Source organism: Pomacea canaliculata, linkage group LG5 (assembly GCF_003073045.1).
Source record: "Pomacea canaliculata isolate SZHN2017 linkage group LG5, ASM307304v1, whole genome shotgun sequence".
NCBI classification, from domain to species: Eukaryota; Metazoa; Mollusca; class Gastropoda; order Architaenioglossa; family Ampullariidae; genus Pomacea; species Pomacea canaliculata.
Genome location: NC_037594.1, coordinates 10,639,911 through 10,659,775, shown reverse-complemented (window position 1 = coordinate 10,659,775; position 19,865 = coordinate 10,639,911). Strand labels below are relative to the sequence as shown.

The 19,865-nt window shown below is 38.1% G+C and overlaps 1 protein-coding gene across 6 annotated transcripts in view; it reads right to left on the bottom strand.

Moving 5' to 3' along the window:
- LOC112564654 overlaps window positions 1-19,376 on the bottom strand; it is a 28,787-nt gene extending 9,411 nt beyond the window's left edge. The window contains exons 1-5 of one of the 6 annotated variants that reach the window (XM_025239618.1): window positions 19,118-19,376; window positions 11,242-11,357; window positions 7,763-7,840; window positions 6,754-6,804; window positions 4,392-4,544 (exon numbers count right to left, since the gene is read on the bottom strand). In XM_025239618.1, the coding sequence (XP_025095403.1) occupies window positions 4,392-4,544; window positions 6,754-6,804; window positions 7,763-7,840; window positions 11,242-11,357; window positions 19,118-19,268 (549 nt within the window). In that variant the 5' untranslated portion in view covers window positions 19,269-19,376. Of the gene's footprint in view, window positions 1-4,381; window positions 4,545-6,753; window positions 6,805-7,762; window positions 7,841-11,241; window positions 11,358-12,646; window positions 12,834-19,117 lie in introns of those variants that run through there. The other 5 variants (XM_025239619.1, XM_025239617.1, XM_025239614.1 and 2 more) reach the window with 5 other exon arrangements.
- Window positions 19,377-19,865: the final 489 nt, after the last annotated feature.

Genomic DNA, 19,865 nt, shown 5'->3' with positions numbered 1-19,865 from the left:
TTCTGATGCAAATATGAAAGCAGTGTTTCTACTAGTGGCTGTTGAGAAAATAAAAAGTATTCGCATTGAAAATCCTTTAGACATAACCTGAAGATGGCAAGACCAAAAATTTAAGTGAAGAAAATAAACCAATTAACGGAATATTCTGAAGGTTCCCCTCACCAACCCAAAACTATTTGTAGGCAGAATAAAATACACTTTGCAATGCCATATTATTTAACTTTGTATCCTTGTAACTAGGTGGTGGTGGTTTTTTTTGTTTTTTTTTTATTTGTTTTTTTTTTTGTTTTTGTTAAACAAATGTCATAAACCAAGATATAAGTGTAGGTGATGCAGCATGTACACTAGGACTGAAAATTTACACGTATAAAATTAACGTGAAATCATTACTATTTCATCTTTTCAAGAATTTGCAGGCAGGCAGTTTCTGTTTGTTCAATAGGTAGTCAAAGGACCCATATTTTGCCACATATCCCTTTAAATATATTTTTTTAGAGCTTTTCTTTAAAAGCCACAGATCATTTGATTTTTGCTTGGCACTGAATTTACCGTCAACATTTATTATATTTTTATGCTGGCAGAAGCCCACAGAAAGTCTTTAAAATGCCCCTAACATTTCTAGAAAGAAATTTGCATAAAAGAGCTTCTTTAGGGGTTTGTTACCTAAAACAAAATCGGTAGTGAAACAAAACCTGGCACAATGCTATAACTACACTATCAGCTTACTCATGACTAAGCATGACACTGACCCCACCCAAGCACACACAGCCCCAATATAAAAAAAAAAAAACCGGAGTTTTTTAAAACACAAAAATGCTTGCTCTTTCGCAACCATTATAACCTTTTGCTGCTGGTGAGAAAATGCACTACCTGTCATAAATGAACATAAATGCCTAAAGAACAGCATTTTCACAAAATAGAGCACACAACTGGAATGTGCTTCAAATCTACTAAGAACAGTCAACAAGACTAAATATTGAGTGCACAATCACTTTTAGCATGGAATTTCACTCACTGGGAGAGGTGAAAATAGCTGATGTTAAATAAGAAAAACTGGCCTTTCATACTGAAAAGAAGCTATCACCAATAACTGCCCAAGAGGAATATTTACTCATGCCACATCAGTGGCTTCAACAAACATGACAACATATGAAAACATTCATGTTAGAAATTACATTATGCAATCACCTCTATGCCTGAGGGAAAGTACTTAATGACTGCAGAAATGGCACTATGTGTATATGTGCATATAAAGGATGAAGACGATAAAGTGGGTGTAAAGGAAAGTGAACATGCCAAAAATAAAAATAAAGACTTGCAAGAACATTTGGTTAAAATCTGCCTAATTCACCCTTCTTCCATTCTATAATTGCAATTATGTATACCTATAAAGATGGTGGAAGGAATGCTACAGTGTTACCCTAAATCCGTTTCACCCCCAAAAATTATGTTGTAGTTACATACTATTGGTGCCACAGTAAAACCTCCCTATCAAGACTTGCTACAATATATGAAAATCAGGTTGCAGCAGGAAAATCAACCAGCCTGCTTTCATTCCATGAACAACTTCAAGCATCTATAAATTTGGTCATAATCTTAATTTTCATAAATATGTGGCTTCTGCAAAAGATTATTAATGATGCACAATCAACTGATGTGCGCTGGTAAAGCCACATCAACAGGGCCTGGTCATTTCGACTATCAAACATTGCCCCCATTTTATCAACCCAGGTTAAATAAATGCCCATGCAGCAAAACTTATTTTATGTTAACCAAATATCCGCATTTACATTTATTAAGATCTCCTAACCAAAGAATTACTACTTAAAAAAATTATTTAAGAGAAAATACTTTTTATATGCCATTGTGAGATTTGCTCTCCAAATGTGTATTGCCAAGCAGCCATTTTTGTTGAGTAAGATGGGTGTTGGGATGATGTATACTCGTGTTGAATATGTTATACAATGAAAGAAATCACACATGCCTACACATGCATGTGAGGCAAATTAAACTATGGCTTGTGATCAACAAATGCATAAGTATGGAGAAATTAGGTGTAGGAAATAAGGATAAGGAACTGAGCAAGTGGACACTTTGCAGACTTGAGGATAGTGAGGAATAATGTCTTGCCTGACTAAGAATTATGGATAAGTTATTCCTACAAACAGGCAGTGAGTGAGCATTAATGATAAAACGATAATGACTAAAGCCTAATGCCATATGCAGACCCTCTGACACTTCTGGCCCACAACCAAAATCAACAGTAGACATCTGCCGAACACAATAAAGGGAGATTTAGGAGCAAATTTTCTTTTTGCCTGTCCTGTCACAGTTTTTGCTTTGTTTTGAGCAGTCATTCGTTTTGAATTAGACCTAGCCTGGAGTTGGCGTAGCCCAAGAGCACATAATTTGTTTCAGTTCTTATAACTTGAATTTGTCATAGTCTCCATTTGCAATTAACTTCCTGTTTTCGAAATGAAGTAGAAATGTCATTCTATGAAAAAAAAAGGAAGTCTTGGGATTTTTCTTGAAATTGGAAACCTTTGAGCAGTGGTAAAGTTAGATCAAATTACACACAGTCATGAAAGAGAAATCAACTGTTTGCTGACCACTTATAGATCTGTGCCGACACATCATCCATGTTAATCCAAACACCATTTCATGTTAGAGATGAAAAAAACAAGGTTGCTGCTGCTTTGAAAATATGAAGAAAATAATATTCTTTCTGGACTATCTTAATTTATTGAAAAAGAACAGTAGAGAGCAATGCAAAGGACATCGGAACCACATGGGCCCAACTGAAGGGGGCTGCCCAAAACTGGGTCCGCTGGTAAGATGTTGTTGCGGCCCTATGCTCCTCGAAGGAGCAACAAGGAATAAACATCCATCTTAATTTAGCACTACAGGATTGCTCCTGTGAAGAAAGATCAAAGAATCATCTAGTTAGCAGATGCATGATACCAATTGCTCCTGCCTCCCAGAATATCTAGTTTTCCTCCCTGCTGTTTCTATACCACAGTCAATAAAAGTTTGCAGGATTGAAGGGTGTCCTCACATCCCCGGTTTTGCTGGATATTTTGACTCGCAAGAAACTGTACAGTGTTCTTTAGGGAAAGAAAGATACTATATAGCCTTCTTCTATGAACGCAGAGGTGAATCATTCCTAGTGGACAGGCTGAATCAACACTGTATCATTCAAAATGGACTATGACAGTGTCCTTGTTTGCATGTTTTTGTGACCTGGCCAGAGATTTGACCTGTCAGTGTTCAAAGAGGGAGGTGCAGACCCATTGTCAAACGATACATTCACCAAGCACTACCTCAGAAAGAAACCAGAGTTAAAATGTTGAGGGATTTGACAACTAAAAATGGTTACTGTCTCCATGGACCAAAGGATACACAAGAAAGTCATTCATGGTGACAAATTACTTGTTATCAAGAAGGAACATTACAGGCACCCTGACAATAATGAAGAGACTGATACTGCACTATCCATGAGGCTATATCAAATGCACAAGTGCAAACAAAGCATTTTACACTGCCTTTATGGACAAAATAGTTCTCTTTAACTTATTAATGATGTTAAACATAAAAATGGAATAAGAATTTTTAAACTGATTTCATAAACAAAAGCTGAACAAATAATAGCGGAAAAATCCAAATATTACTCATCTAATAAAAGATTAGTACAGACAAACCACACAGAGCTTTACCACCAATTCTCCCTTTCCTTCATTGGTGGTGGGGAAGAGAAAGAAAAAAACCAATGGAAAGATATCAACCTCACACCACTTTAGCTTAGCGACACAAGGGTGAAGAAAGTATAAGCTAATCACCTCTTTCTAATAATACTGCTTTCTAGAATACTTTGCTATGCATAAAAAGACAAGAGGGAGGGTGTATTACTGCAGATATGACCATGCTTGCTCAGTCTTTAGTTCCATTTTAGAAGCACTTTAAATGACACTTGAAGAATGGGTATGAGAAATAAAATATTTTGGTATAGATACCCGACACTGTAAAGCGAAATGATTTTGTGAAAAGCATGCACAATTTTTTGCGCATTCACGTAAGCTACAAGTGATGTTAAAAAATGTACATAATGAACTATTTTCCATGGCTGGCATTCTTTGATATGGGGAGAAAAAAAACCTAATATGGTTGCCAGTTAAAAAAAAAAAAAAATTATTAAAACAATTTCCATGTAGAAAATTGGCCAATATCATAAAAGGTAAATTCTACATGTATACCATAAAGACTAGCGATAAGTACTCCACTGGTTCAAGTCATTCATCTTAAATTTGTATTTTTTCCATGTGGTTTGATAGGGCCATCACAATTCTAAAAATTGGTGTCAAGCTTGCTCAAAGAGTGTAATGACCTTGGATTACCTCAACCGGTGCTCCTTCAACAAAGGTAGGGTCCAGTTCAGCTGTCTGATATGCTTGTGGTGGAGGTGGCTGAGAATATATCAAATCTGGACTAGCATGCATGGCTGCCCACACATAACCGGGGTTTCCTGCTAAAGCTTGTTGTCCAGTTGTCTGGGAAAAATATTTGGTATAGACTGAACAATAAAACTTGCAACAGAGAATGCATATAACAGCATGCTATAGTCTTTAAGCTCGAGTTGTAAACAGAGTTCAGGTTGAAATATAAAAACAGGTACTAGACAGGGTACAACATAAGCTATCTGAAGACTCCCATTATACTGCACACCCAGCCAGTGAACAGTTTACACGTCTGACCACACTGAAAATAAGGACATTCTAAGGACCTAAAACCTATATTATAAAAACCTATCCTTGAGTGGTTGTTTACATAGCAAGAAGCCAAACAGGTCACCTGTCACTGATATAGATATTATAACCTAGGGCACAATTTTATTAGCCATTTTCTTATCAGTCCTGAAGAAAGCAACAGCAAGCACCACATTTCATCTCTAAGAAGCTTCTCATTTTCAGCATGCATTCCTGTTTTCAGGTGTGATTTAAAACTAGCTTCACCAATGGAAGTAACATTAAAAAATACATTGCAAAATCTACATATCCAACCCTTTATTCACAATACCTGAAGCTCACAAATCTGTGAAACTCTTAGTGACAAAATGAACCAAACTGAATATTTTGACAACAAATGTTACGATTTAAAGCAACTGTGTGCATGAGAAACTTCATCATAATGTTATCCAAGTGTGCTACAACACATTACTTCCTTAATTCATCCACTTCAAATCTGCCTTTACCTAACATTATCCTGTTTCAGTGCGAGACACTGACTCTTGCCCTTTTTAATTGTTCTATCCTGCAAGAGGGATTCTTTTGTTCTCCCATATCTTTCTTCTCTCTTTGTGCTTGTGAAAGAGAGACTTTGAAATGGTGCATGACAGAGCTAAGGCATAAGATAATTGCAGTCCTTATCTTGCATTTAGACAATAAAATAAACAACTTGATTTTCTCCTACTTTAGTCAGATATTTATTATCTGAACATGCCATTCTGAAATAAATTTTAGAAAATATTAAATTATTCCAATCTTGATCAAAAAGGTTTTTGCTGTGAATCTTACTTTCATTGTTTTCCACCACTTATTTCAAAAAACCTATTATACAAAGAGGAAGTTTAAGTATTGTTCCAGATAACAAAATCATGAAACACTTCCTATCCCAATATGCAAATCACATTTTATAACTGGATGAAGGAAACCAGAAATGCTTTTACACTGTAAATCAAAATGATTGTAACAATGGGAGCAAGTGTTGCCAATGACAATGCTACCAGTACAACTCCATTTCCTGATGGAATTAGCAAGGAACTCATCAACACTGTCAGTTTTGTAGAATGAAAAAAAATACTTATTCTGATTTTAAGGATTAAAGTGCAAGTCAACACGGACACATCTCTTCCATTTAACAACAGGTTAAAAGTGAAATTGGACCACATAATAATAGTTTACAGGCCCATCACCACACTTTTTTCAGTTGGACTACTTACAACTAAATTATGGTTTAACAAAATCTGCCATTTTCTTATACTATCTAAATGTCTTTTAAAAAGTTCAATCATTTAAAGTAAGAAAGGCACACCACTCCTGCAGGATGCCCAGCTCAAAAAGCTACATGTTTGCCACTGAATATGCTGTTTAAATATTGTGCATGCAATCTTAGATATACATGTGCACATTGTATTCTGTGATGCATAACTTGAAGCTTACTAGAAAGTGACAAGGGTACCGTATAGGGTTTTTACTTATTTCTAGCAATAATGCTTTGAGTGGTGGTTGTAATAATGCTCATATTCAAACCAGTCTAAAAGTGCAACAACAATCTATTGTTTTATATGTGTTGCGGCCAGCACTCTATAAGTGTGATATTTGGAATGTGTGGGGGCAACCTTTACCCCACAATAATGCACAGCAACAGACTTTTTTTTTTTTTTTGCACTGGGAAAATGACTGCATGAACAAATGAGCTTTCTGGTCTTAAAAATTGTAAAAGACTCTGGACTTTCTCAGTGCCTTTTGTGTAAAGTACAAATTGGGGAACAGATCTGTTAAATTTTCCTTTCAAGAATTTTATAAATTGTGAAAAATGAATACATTTATGAAGGGAATGATATGAATTAAAGATTTAGTTGGTGGAAATGCACACTTCTTATAAATATCATTTCCACATTTGTTCCCAAAATGTACAGAAAACAAATTGGTAAACAGTTCTGTATTAGCAACATTGAAGCAACATAGAACATTAGCTTACTTGGGATCCCCATCGCCACTGTGCTTGTGGTGTTGTCCACTGAGGAGCAGCCTGCAGGGAACACCAAAAATGAAAAGTAGTATTATTTATAAACATTTAATTATTATGACAACCCCAACTTCTTCACAGCAATTCTGTTTGTAAAATTAACATACAAACTTCAAGTTTTGCCAGCATACTGGTGTAATTTTGTTCACACACTTGCTGGTTCATGGTTTCCCACTGTGTAGTAACTTGCATAGATCATGCAACAGTTTCAATTCCCATAAAAGAAAATCTGCCTACTGGTCCTGAGAAAGTAAATGATCCAGTGTCAGGAGTCGGAAAATATAAAAAGTTTTTAGATTAAAGGTCCTATTACATATTTTCTACAGGCCCTTGCAATTTAGACAAAGTCTGAAAACCCACAATCTTAAGTATATTCTGAAAACCTCGTGCACTTTATAGATGGAAAGCCCTGACCACTACTACTGCAGCTCCAACTCAATACAACAGTCGGTTCTCAGTATTTATGGGTGAGGGGACAATAACTAAGTTCATTCTATTTAGCACACAAAAATAAACAAAATGAAAAAAACTGAAAGCTTTTAATACAAAATTTAACTTTCATATGTATTTATGGTAATAAATGACCGATTAGTAATGCACACATTTTTCATGACTTAATAAACTTCAAAATTTTGTTTACTGTTGTAATCTGTGCATGTTGTCAGTGTTTTTCTGAAGTAGGTCATTTAATTATTGATGGCAAATCTGCAAATTAATGAAAACTGCAGGTCTTCTTGACTAAACTGAAATCTGGAAAAAAAAATTTTTTTTCTTACAATGTTTACTTATAGTAGTAAATGATAAAATTTAGTTATTAATTACAAACCTCCACATGCTGAGGGCTGACCACATATTTTGCTGCAAATTTGATCTGCTACCTAAAGCCAATCTCTAAAACGAAGTAAGACCAAAAAATATTTAAAAAAATCTATTATCTGAAAACTAAATAAAATTGGTTTACCGTCTGGTAAGGTGAATACTGTGGTGTCATATACACAGTCTGTGTCTGTGGCATCATAACTGTTGCGGTATAAGCTGGCTGAAAATGAAATAAAGATTTTCTAAAGCCAAGGACTACATCATTATTTTCTCATTAATAACCTCGAAAGGAACAGTCCTGAGAATCTATTCAGCTTACTTTGTATTTAAACCTTTAAGCACACTGAATTCCTTTTTTTCAGGATTATTTATCTCATTCAGCAGAATTGAATATTTAATATCTCATTTTTCAACCAGAACTACTGAACACAATTTCTAAAGAGATTTTAGATTATAGAATTTCTTATAAGATTTTGGCCTCGTTGGAAGGGTACCATTCAGGCTCATTTGAAAAACATTCTATAATCTAAAATCTCTTTAGAAAGAGTGTTCAGTAGTCTCAATGGCTGCCACGTGTTACTGTTAAAAAAAAAAATTAAATTGCAAAAACGTATCCCTTTTTTGTTTCCTACACTATTAGCAAAATTCTGGAGTGCACAGCACTATAAAACTGCTCACAGAATGGCATCTTTTAATGTTAGGATATGGACAGAGAGTACTGGCTTCACATTTCCTGCACTTGTACATGCTGGTGTTTGGATTGACATTCAAAGTTGATCACACTGCCACCTCACATTTACACAGTGCAAGGGGACATTCAGCATTGACAATGTGATCAAATGAGCCTTAATGGTACCCTACCAACATGGCCAAAATCTTATAATGTAATTTTTCAATAATAATTCCCAAAAAAACTCTTTGATGGCAATTGTAAACTTCCACACTGATTCTTAACTCTGTGAGGTGCCACATCACAGTTGATTCCAAAATGTGCTCAGAGAGAAAACAAGTATCACTTCCTGTTTAAGCTGTGCACATGAAACACAATTTCCTGGTTTTAGTGGGGCTAACTCATTCATCAATGCAGGGATAAGGCAAAGATAGTTATCTCAGAATGCACAAATATATCATAGGTGTAAGAGTGGCCATGATGCCCTGGTTTTCCTGACCTCCAGGCCCCAGTCAAATCAACCCCATGACAATAACATGTTGTATCAACGCTAAAAGTCAATTCGACCCATAATAAAGCTAAATGAACATACCAGCACTTTGTCTTTGTATTAACTGAGCATTTGCATATATATGTTTATTACCTCTGAACTAAAGAATAATGATAAAGGCTTAAAAAAAATGATGAAACAATTATATTCATCTACTATTGCGAGATTTTAACTGAACTTCTGCACATATGTTTAGACCTCCATGTTGATAAAGAATGTTGATGACAAAGACAGTGGCTGAACTTGTTCCAACAACTCTTGGCTCTGTTGGCAATGTTTGTTAATTACTACTTTTGACATGGGAGATTAACTAGTCTTGTGAACCTGGATCAATCTGACTTTCAGTGTTAGCATGATGTGGTTTATGACATGGTCAATTCAACCTGGTAGGTGGCAGATGTGACTAGAATGATATGGTTTGGGTTGCAATGACCAGTGACCCAATGAACAAGCTGTTTCTTTCAAAATGTAGTTAATTTATTTTACATTAAGAAGCAGTCTATTTTAAAATGTATTGTGCACATCAGCCCTGGTTTCAAACCGGTTACTGCTTTTTATGTATGTGTGCGTGTGTGGAGGGTAAAATAGTTCACTAATGTCCTCTCCAAATATCGAATTGAAGCCTACCATCTCAGCTGTCATCAAGAAATAGCACATCTGTTTCTCTTTTGCTTTTTCCTTTTTCACAGGAATTTTCAAACAACAGGGCTGATGTGCATAAGAGAACCTAAATTTCTTACTTAAGTTGGCCGACTTAACCGCAAATTTGACTCAGCTGAGTTCGTGGCTGGCGAGAATCGACGTCGGTGTGCACGAGCGGATTCAGCTGCTTCCTTAGTTAAGAAATGGGTCAAGACAGTGACCTCTTGTCCTTTTCGGAATTGCCGGGGATTCTCTCACATCACTGGCTATTTATATACAAACAGCCAATCAACAATCGCTTTGTTCGCGCGTTACGCTTTTATGTTTGCTCCTGTTCAGCCTTTTCAACCACGATTCTATCTCTTGAGATTGAGGTATTTGCCTGAAAAAATGGAAACAATTACCAAAAAGAAAGACCGTACGGCCAACTGGAGGGATTGTGAGATTCGGCTTCTCATCAGCTTGGTGGAAGAGCATAAAGAAGGGCTTTTGCGACACTTTCAAAAACGTGGACCGCGAAGAAAAAAAATCAGCTGTGGAAAGACATAGCAGTTGCCATCAGTGCTCGTGGAGAGCAAAAAAGGGAATGGGCCCAAATTTTTTTTTAAAAATGGTCAAATTTAAAAGCCAGGGTGGTCGATGTCCTCCTGTATTAAATCGCACAGGTACGATATCGACTTGCCAAAAGCGAAATCAAGCGTAGAGTTCAACGTCGTCATACAGGTCAAATTGTTTGTTTTATGCTGTGCCAGCAACTAGGGCTATATCATGGATCATACAAGTCACAAGGATTGTGTCTGTCACGAAGCACACGTTCCCTCCTCAAATGTCCTATCATCATCATTCTAAAGCGCAGTCGTCTCGCTGCCATCTTCTGTCACTCTTCACACGAAGAAATCAGAAATGTGATAACTTAAGTCGCCCGACTCAGCTAAGTTAGGAAGCGGTCCGGTGGCGCAACGGTTAGCGCTGTTAGCGCCTGTCACCAATACAGTGAAGGTTGGCTGCCCTGAGTTCATTTCTCGTCTCGGGCACGCTGATCTTTCTCTGCACGTGGCATCTGTTTACAGGGCTGGCTGCTTGCCGTAATATAGCCTTAGCTGCTGACACGGCATAAAACACCAATTCCCCCCCCCCTCAGCTAAGTTAGGGTTTATACCTGGGGGAGGGCAGTCTTAAAGTTCAGTAAGAAATTTTGTACTTAGTGGACTTGAGTTGTCTTGTGCACACCAAGTTACTGTACCTAAAGTTAAGTCTGCTAACTTAAGCTTCATGTATTAAGTTCGCTTATGCACATCAGCCCTTAACTCAAGGTAACAGATTCTACTGGCGAAAAAAGCAGTTCATGCCCTTGAACAATCACTCTCATGTATAAGAAATTTGATTTTCCTGTAGAAAAATGGAGAATGCTTGTCCTTCAAGTAATGGCATTATAATTATGTTAATGCACCAAAAAAAAAAAAAATGCAAGGATAGGGAAATTCTCACAGAGTCAAAGAAATAAGGCTCCATATCTTGGCAAACTACTCAGCCACATAAACAAGTTCCACCAAGAAAGAAAAATGTATAATGCTAGAGTATTTATTGCATAGTATTCCTGCAACAGGAATACAGTTGGATAGCCATTGCCAGCACAGTAAGTGTCAAAGTCGTAGCTTCAAAACAATAAACGGAAGAGGATAATTTGGTCTCAAACACCTTGAAACATGAAAGGACAGCATTATTTCCCACGTGTTATTTGCCATACCAGAAATCTCACCTGAGGCTGGGGTACTGGGAAAGTCCCTTCTGGTGACTGAAAAATTGCCATTCCATTCTGGTAAGTATAGGGAACACCATTTGTAAACAGGACAGTTCCAGCAGGAATGTTAGCATCTGAAAAGAGAAAAAAAACAACACACACAATAGAAACAAGGATGTCAAAAAGTAACATTCTGGCAAATGTCTGTAATGTAAAAGTGGAATAGGAGCATTTTTACTTCAAAATTACTTCACTTTAATAAAAATTAATCCATGTGAAAACATTTAAAAAATCATTATGTCAGTAAACTACCATGATCAACTCTGTCACAGTGATGGGAAAAGGAAAATTCACTCCCATCCCAGATAGGCAATGAAGCACAATATTTAAGTCACAAGATTCTAAGTTCATAAACAGGAAAGGGTTCTTGATAAAACCTGTCAAAATAATTAGTCTGAAAAGGGTTTTTCCTCTAAAAGAACAAAATCAACTGGTGAATAAACATTGTGTGAGCACTTTAAAAAAAAAATTAAAAACACAAACAACTCCTGTGAAATTTAGTATAACATGCAGGAAATGTGGGGGGGAACAGTAAAGCATATGGTTCACACCAACAAATAGTCGCTCTATAACTACGTTTACATGCTTTCCATGCCCTTCAGATCCAGGGAACACCCATTATGTACAGAGCAGTACTTACTACTGAAGGACAACCTCTTAGGTTAACAATTTTCTCCAACTATAAAGGCAAAGCCCTTACAGATCACAACACATTTTACCTTAGGCTTCCAACCAATATTTCATGCATGAAGCTGTTGCCGAAACAGTTGGAGCACAAAGTGACTTCATGGAAGGCATCAACATTTACACATTCTTGCTTAATCTATATTCCCTAAAAGCACCCCTGACCCTTAGGCAATGGGCTTAAGTGTGGAATTATAATTTTTAAAGCAAAAACCCTTTAAAGCAGATGGAAAGACACAAATGACAACATATAGAAGACTGTCTCTGCAGACTCCTGTTCCCCCGAACTGGCAAATTTGATGGAAATGTCTAGTGAAATTCTGGACAAAAAAATGCTATCACAATAAAAGAAACATTCGTCATTTATTTTTACAGACACGTGTTTCTTGAAAATATTAAGTTTGGAGCTGTAAAGTTTTCTTATACAAATCCAAAACTGCATGCTATTATCAATACTGATGGGCTTACCAAGAGTGCAACTGCATTTGAGAACTTTTGAACAAAAGATAAAGAAACTGTGAATTTGCTAAGCAACAATAAATGAACCAAGATTTTGGGATAAAAATTGTGCAGCTGGTGTAAACACAGCAGAACAGATGCACAATATTAACAGGGGTTCTATAAACATGCTATCAGCACATTGGACTGGAAAAAAAAAAGTAACAGTCAACTTGTCTACCTGAAAATGGGGAACAAAGGTTTAACCGTCAGCATATCCATCTGCAAACATTACAAAGGGGAATATTCAGCTAGAACAGAACTGATTTTTATGCTAGCAAAATAAGTACAATTTGTACAATGCACAAATCTGATGACTGTGCCGACTGATCTGCCTAATGGTATGTTTGTAAAACTGATGACATTATTTTCAACTACTTAAATACTCTGGGTAACAAAATGCACATCTTCCTACAAGGACTGTGTTCTTATAAAATCACATTAAAAAAAAAAAATCCTCCCACAACAATTCACTGCTTTTGCAGTTGAAACTCATGGTACTTAACCATGAAATGACCTTTTTCCCAGCCTGGAAAAGATGCACACGATACTTTGGGGTCTTTTAATGCAATGTGAGTGGTGTTGTGGGGACATGGGAAACAAGAGCCATAACTGAGCTGCTGCGATTTTAACTTGCCTTTTATGGGTTATACAGTTACCAATCCTTGAAACACTGCTTTTTAAATATCAGAAATTTTAGTCAGGCACCAAATTTTACGTTGCGGCATAGTCCTTCTGCCTGCAACCCATACAGGCGGTCCTTGGGTTGTGTCAGCCCCAAGTTACAATGTTTCGTAGTTATGACACATCTCCCATTTACTGTATAAAGCCTCATTTCCACTTAAGTGATTTTGCATCGTAAACGTCGCAATGCAAACTTCGTGTATTTTATATTTACATAAAATTTATTTTTATTTTATTTTATATGTGGTTTTTTTTTATAATTACTGTGTTAGGATAGGATAAGTGCTTACAGTATGTTATTTACGTACAGTTTGTACGTAAAATTTTCCGACTTAAGTGAAAATCAGTTTATGAGCGACGTAGGAACGGAATGTCGTAAGTCGAGGACCGCCTGTTTTGTTGCACTGTTTACACCAGGTATGCCATATTTTGAGATTTGTAAAATTGTCTTGGTACAGTGCCACACAAAATTTAAAACCCAATAGGCTACATAACCTATTGATTGTACACCCATATCCCCTATCACATTTTTGTCAGCAATGTTACACTCTGCTGTTGAAAGCCCATAACCTGTAAAGGTCTAGTGGGTACACATTTTTTTCCTAATAACTAGGCAAAGCTCAGTACAAGATTCTGTCTTCCAAAATTCGGAAACACTCCTCTTCCATTCTCAAGATACAAGCCTACAAACACTAGCATGCACAGAAAGAAATCAAAATCTGCATCACATTTGTGCATGTAATTTATCCAATTGGCATGTGGTCCAATGTCCTCATTGGCTGTGAACTTCTCAATCTTAACTTATCCATGTAAAATCCTGATATCTGTTTTAAGAGAGAACTTTTTACAGAATGTGCAGAAGGCTGGCTGTGTGTTCAAACACATCTTTCAATAAAATAAATAAAATACAAGTTAACACCTGCAGGATCACAAAGATTATTCTAGGAGTTCACTGGAAATGAGATCCCCTTAACAGGCAAAAAAAAAATAAAAAAAATAAAAAGCACTTTCAAGGTTAGAGGAGGCACAAGAAAATTGTGGTTTGGGAGTCACATGTTCAAAATGAAACATAATTAGAACACTTAATTATATAAAAGATAAGGTTTAAAAATGTTTTGATGTTGAACAGCATGCCTACCCTAACAGATTTTTTTTCATCTAAGCTGCAAGCTGATGCTAAAAATAACCAATGTTTCATCCATTCTGACTTTTCTAAGCCATACATTGCATGACACTGTGTTTGCCATTCTCGCCCCTATGTCACTATAAATGAAAGGCCTGTGCTATAAGTAATACACCGATTTAGATAAGACAACTTCAATCTCACAAAAATGTTAATGATATTGACAATGTGTTGACTGATTCAGCTGAAGATGTATATGAAGTTTACAGACACTAATGGTGGCGTGATGTTAGTAAGGAACCACCTCTTAATCTTATAGTTTCTTCTCTTGATAGTAAATGGCACAAAAGGAGTTTTGCTATGAGCTATGCTCTAGGAGTAGTCATGGACAGGGTTAATTTTAAATGCTGTGCAAGTTGTGCACGCATCAACATTAAAAAAAATGACTGCTGCTAAGACAGAAGAATGGGGTAAAAAATTATCAGCCTGTCAAAAAAGCAAAAATTAGGGTTTTCTGAAGCCATGAAAAGACAGCAATAAAACTAAAACAAAGCATGTTGTGCACTAGCATTTTGTCCAAGATTACTGCTTACAAATTAATGAATGATGCTTAAATGTAAAGTGGCATAAATCAATGTGACAAGAGCATAGGGGCTGCTCTTAGGAAGAATGCAAAAGATTAAAAGTTAGAAGGAAAACTTTGTGGAACCTTGACTGTACCCACCTGCAGTCATATTACAGAATTCTATTAAGCACCTGGGGAATACTGAGGAAATGAGGTGAGCTATCTAGGCATCTCAGCTGAGCTGTATGCCAAAAGATGAAAATCCATATTGTTTGTGATGTTCTGATGGTCCTAGTACTTGATGATTTTATAAATGAGCAGTTTCTATAGGCAAGATTCCAGAAAATCACAAGGACAATATAGCCACTCCTCTTTCATATAAAGTTTCAAGTGCCCCTTGCCCAGTCTATAAAGAATGTCAGACCCTAATCTCAAAAGAATGCAACACCCAAGGCTAGATGTTTAAAATCTATCTTAATAGATGCAGTCTTAATAAAGGCAGCTGCTTCATCAGAAGTCTCATTACAACCAGAACCCTCACCTTTCCTATAAAAAATCTTGTTCCATCCATCAGTTTTTAAGCATATTTATATGTAGACAAGCAGATCAAGAGGCCACACCTGAAGCCAATAAACAATGAAAGGAAAAGAGGAAGGCAAAAAACGCAATAGTGGTTGACGTGCAAGAAACCGATGAGGTTAAAACCTATATGATTATGGCACAACATGTAATTCAAGTTGCACAGCTTTTTAAAAATGTCAATATTCGTAAGTTCTTAAGAACAGTAGCACATATTCACAAATTTCCTAAGGGGTAAAAACCTATATAGAGGAGGTTTTAAATATTATTCTTGAACAGGAGTCTTGAAAGAAACAGTTCCTTTCCCAATCAACAAACTACATCTTATAATTAGTTGGAGGAAACAAAAAAGTTTTAACATCACTACAACAAATTATCTGCAACAATGAGATTATGCTAATGACTCAAATGGCAACAATATCAAATCATACACCCCATTGTTTCACCTTTCCATTCTTTTGCTCCCTGGCACTGGTCCAAAGTACCTCTTTGAACTCGCTTCCATCTATATGCACGACTTCTTTGCTCATCTTCTGACACTAATAAAGCTTTTCCGAGTCTCACTAAGACAAAGACATGTGGCCATACTTCTTCCAAGCCCCATGAACTTGGAACAGATTACCAGTCAGCCTTTCTCATTCTCTTACCACCTTAGTCTACGCTTAAAACGAATTTTTCAGAACTGACTTCCTTGCGACCCTGAGCATGCATAATGCTTCTGTTATTTGTACAGGAGTGGTGCAGAAGGCACCCAAACAGATGAGCCCTTGATGATGAACAGGATTGAAGGATTGAGAATTTTGAGGTAGGACTCTTGAGAAGAGCCATATATGATGGATCCGTAGTCTGGCTTGCAGCAGACCAAGGCACGATACAGATGAAGCAGGATCGTGTGGTTTGCCCAGCTGACCAGGCTAACTACTCTGAGAATGTCCAAGGCGAGAGAAAAGACAGTTTACAGTCAAAGATGACCAGAAGGAATTTTACTTCCTGGACCACTGGGTATCTTGCCATTAACAGAAATAGAGGGGTTTGGAAGCATAATCTCAGTCTGCAAAAGTGGATACTTACTTCGTAGGAGAAAATTTTAAGCCATTTTCTGTCAGGCACCTTTGTACAGCGTTTACGCATAGTTGAAGCCGGCGTTCGATACATGGTAGGGATCGGCCTCAAATGCAGAGCAAAGTCATCTACATTGGTGTTGGTGGAATTGGTGTTTTACGCCGTGTCAGCAGCTGAGGCTATATTACAGCCATGCAGCCAGCCCTGTAAACAGATGTCACATGCAGAGAAAGAACAGCGTGCCCGAGACGAGAAATGAACTCTGGGCAGCGAACTTTCACTGTATTGGTGACAGTTGGCTAACTATTGCGCCACCGGACCGCTCTACATATAACGAGGTCTCCAAACCTGAACATACAGATTTCAAGATTGAATCTTTTTTTATGTTGAAAAAAAGTTGGAGAAAGAATGCTGCCCTGAGGGACACACATTGCCTGTTCCCGAGGATCCTTCAGGATAGACAACACTTGCACTTGAAAAAGGAAATGTGAAAGAAAATTCTTGATGAAGAGTGTCATACGGCCCCGGAAGCCAACGTAGTGAAGGTACAACAGAATACCTTGCTTCCAGGTAGTGTTGTACGCCTTCCCCAAATCAAAAAACACCCCTAAAACATGTTCTTTGCAGACAAATGCATCCCTGACAAAAGTTTCAAAATGGACCAAATGGTCCAGGGTGCTGTGGCATTTTATGAAACCACAATGCAGGTTGGAGAGAGGACCTTGAGACTCAAGATGCCAGGTAAGCCAAGCTTTCACTATGCATTCAAGAGTTTTGCATAGACAACTATTAAGAGCAATAGGATGATAAGAGTTGGGATCAGAGGGATCCTTGCCAGGTTTGGAATGGGCACTATGACTGCCTCTGTCTATGAGGGAGGGAGACACCCAAATAAAGTTAAAGATGTCAAGAAGAAGGGGAGAGACATGTGGAAAATGAGTCAGCAGTTGATAAGAAATGTTGTCTGGGCCTGGTGCAGAGTCCTTGCACTTCTGAAGAGCCTGCTGCGGTTCAGAGAGAGAGAAGCGTAAATTGTATTTTTCCAAGCTATCGGAAGACAAGTCACAGCCAGAAGATTCTTGAACAGATTTCAGGTGATGGAAATCGGGAGACTAGTAAGAAGAGGAAGGGGGGGGGGGATTTGGTGTTTTACGCCGTGTCAGCAACCGAGGCTATATTACGGCAAGCAGCCAGCCCTGTAAACAGATGCCACGTAAGAAGAGGAAGAGTTGTGAGCAATGGTGGATGCCAAGGAATTAACAACATCCCTGGCCTCTGTGAGAACAGTCTCCAACCTGCAAATGGCCCATTGAGCCAGTCTCAAACCTTCCCTTTATCTTCCTCATGGTCGCCCATACTGGTTGGGAAGTGGTGCGGGAGGACAATGAGGACACAAACCTCTGCCATGCAAGTTTTCTTGCCTGTTTAAAAATACGAGCCTGAGCTCTAATGCATTTAAAACTTATCACATTTTCAAGAACTGGTTGGTGGAAGACAAGGCGCTGGGCCAGCTCTGCGCTCTCTATCACAAGCAAAGGGGATCAGGCCATCTTCAACATTCTTTCTCATGCAATCTCACCTCATCTTCACTATCTGAAGATTCCTCCTCTCGTGCATTTTCCCTGGGTTTTTTTTTGGTGACATGATATAAAGGATTCAGTTCGTTCCTTACACAACCCACCCATCAGTGTCCAACAAGGGGATGTGACCAAGCAGTACCACTTGGGGCATTTCCAGCAGGGTAGCACAAGGGATACAGAAGGAATATACTCTTGCCTTCTAAGTATGAAGACCAGATTGACACCAGCCAGTTGATTGGTGTGGGCCACACTAACCTTTAGGAGAACTCCGAACCAAAGAGGTGTTTTGGTATGATGGGCCGCAACCCATCAGGGACCTCAACCTCCGTGATCCATCCTTCCCCGACACAGGTTGCCCTGCACGGCAAACGCAGGGGGGAGGCCACAGAGAGAGAAAAATGACATCAAAAGAAAAGCATGATGGAAAACAAGCAGACAGAAATAAGACCAGTGTAGACACAAGACAGGAATGAAAAAAAACTGTAGTATGATAGGGAGATGTTTGAAGAATAATATAGATGAAAAGGCCAGGTAAGGTACAAAAAAGAAATGCACAAGAAAAAGGGGTGGGCCAGCTTTGTCACCCAGCCAGAGGCTAGGTGTTCACCCCCGGCATGAGAAGCCGGGCCCACGGGGGCATATGAAGGTGGTAAAGGGATGGGATTTTGGTAGTGATAAAGTGGTGTAGAGGTAGGCAGACCACCTGCTGGTGGTATTAAAGTGGGGGAGAGGCTGGTATTTTGGTGGGCTTCTGATGAGATACCCACTTTGGACCCATGTGGCCATCACAAAACCCCCAGTGGCCGATGAGCGGCTTCACCATGTAAGGCTGAGTTGGGGGCCCACGAAATCTTGAAGACTGTGGTAGATCTATCACAAACACAAGGTCACAGGTGCTGTCTTTATAAGATCAAATCTAATCTTAGGAACAGAAAGAATCCAAGGAGTCTGCAGGAGAGGAAGATTCTCTCCAGCAGAATGCAAGGAGGCATCAAGTCTCAAATAATCACAGATGGAACCAAAGGCAAGTTTGCAGGTGTGGACCTTTCTCAAAGGTACCTTGATCTGTTGAAGAACAATCTCTGAGCATCCTTCCTGGTGGTTTGTGGTGTCCCACAAGTGAGGTGACTGTGTTGTGTTCCTTGTATGAAATTTTGAATAGCCTTCTCAGGCATCTGTTCTCAAATGCCTGGATTCTCTCAGCATCCATATTTCATATCCTTCCAGCATGACTGGATCAAAATGCATGCTGTAGTAAACTTCATGCTACTGCAGCACCAGTCATATCTGGCCATTGCTGCTGTTGTAAATCCTGATGCATTTATCTGCCACAGAAAAAAAAGGATGACCCCACATACTTATCTCATTTACATATATATATTGGTTATGCAGTTGCCAATGGAAAGGGACTTTTCTAGCCTGAGCTGGTCTTCATTCCGTGGTTGAAATGTCACTCTGTTCGCAAGGTCTTCCAGTTTTCTGCTTACACTTGCTATCGAATCAATGTCTGCTGCAAATTCTTGCAGAGGCAACATAGAATATATTCAGAGAACATATATTCCTGTCAGTTTATGAAAAAGGCCATGGTACTGAATCTGTACTTCTTAAAGTCTTAAACTATCTACTCCTTATTAATGATGACAAAGCATCATCTCTGGCGTTGTTAAACTTGTCAGCTGCTTTTGATAATGCTATTCTATACTTCGGGATCCTGAATTGACCTCATCCACCATCTTTACCTGACATACCACCAGCAACTGAGCAGCTTCACATCAACACCAGCCCTCACAATAAAACAGAAATCAAA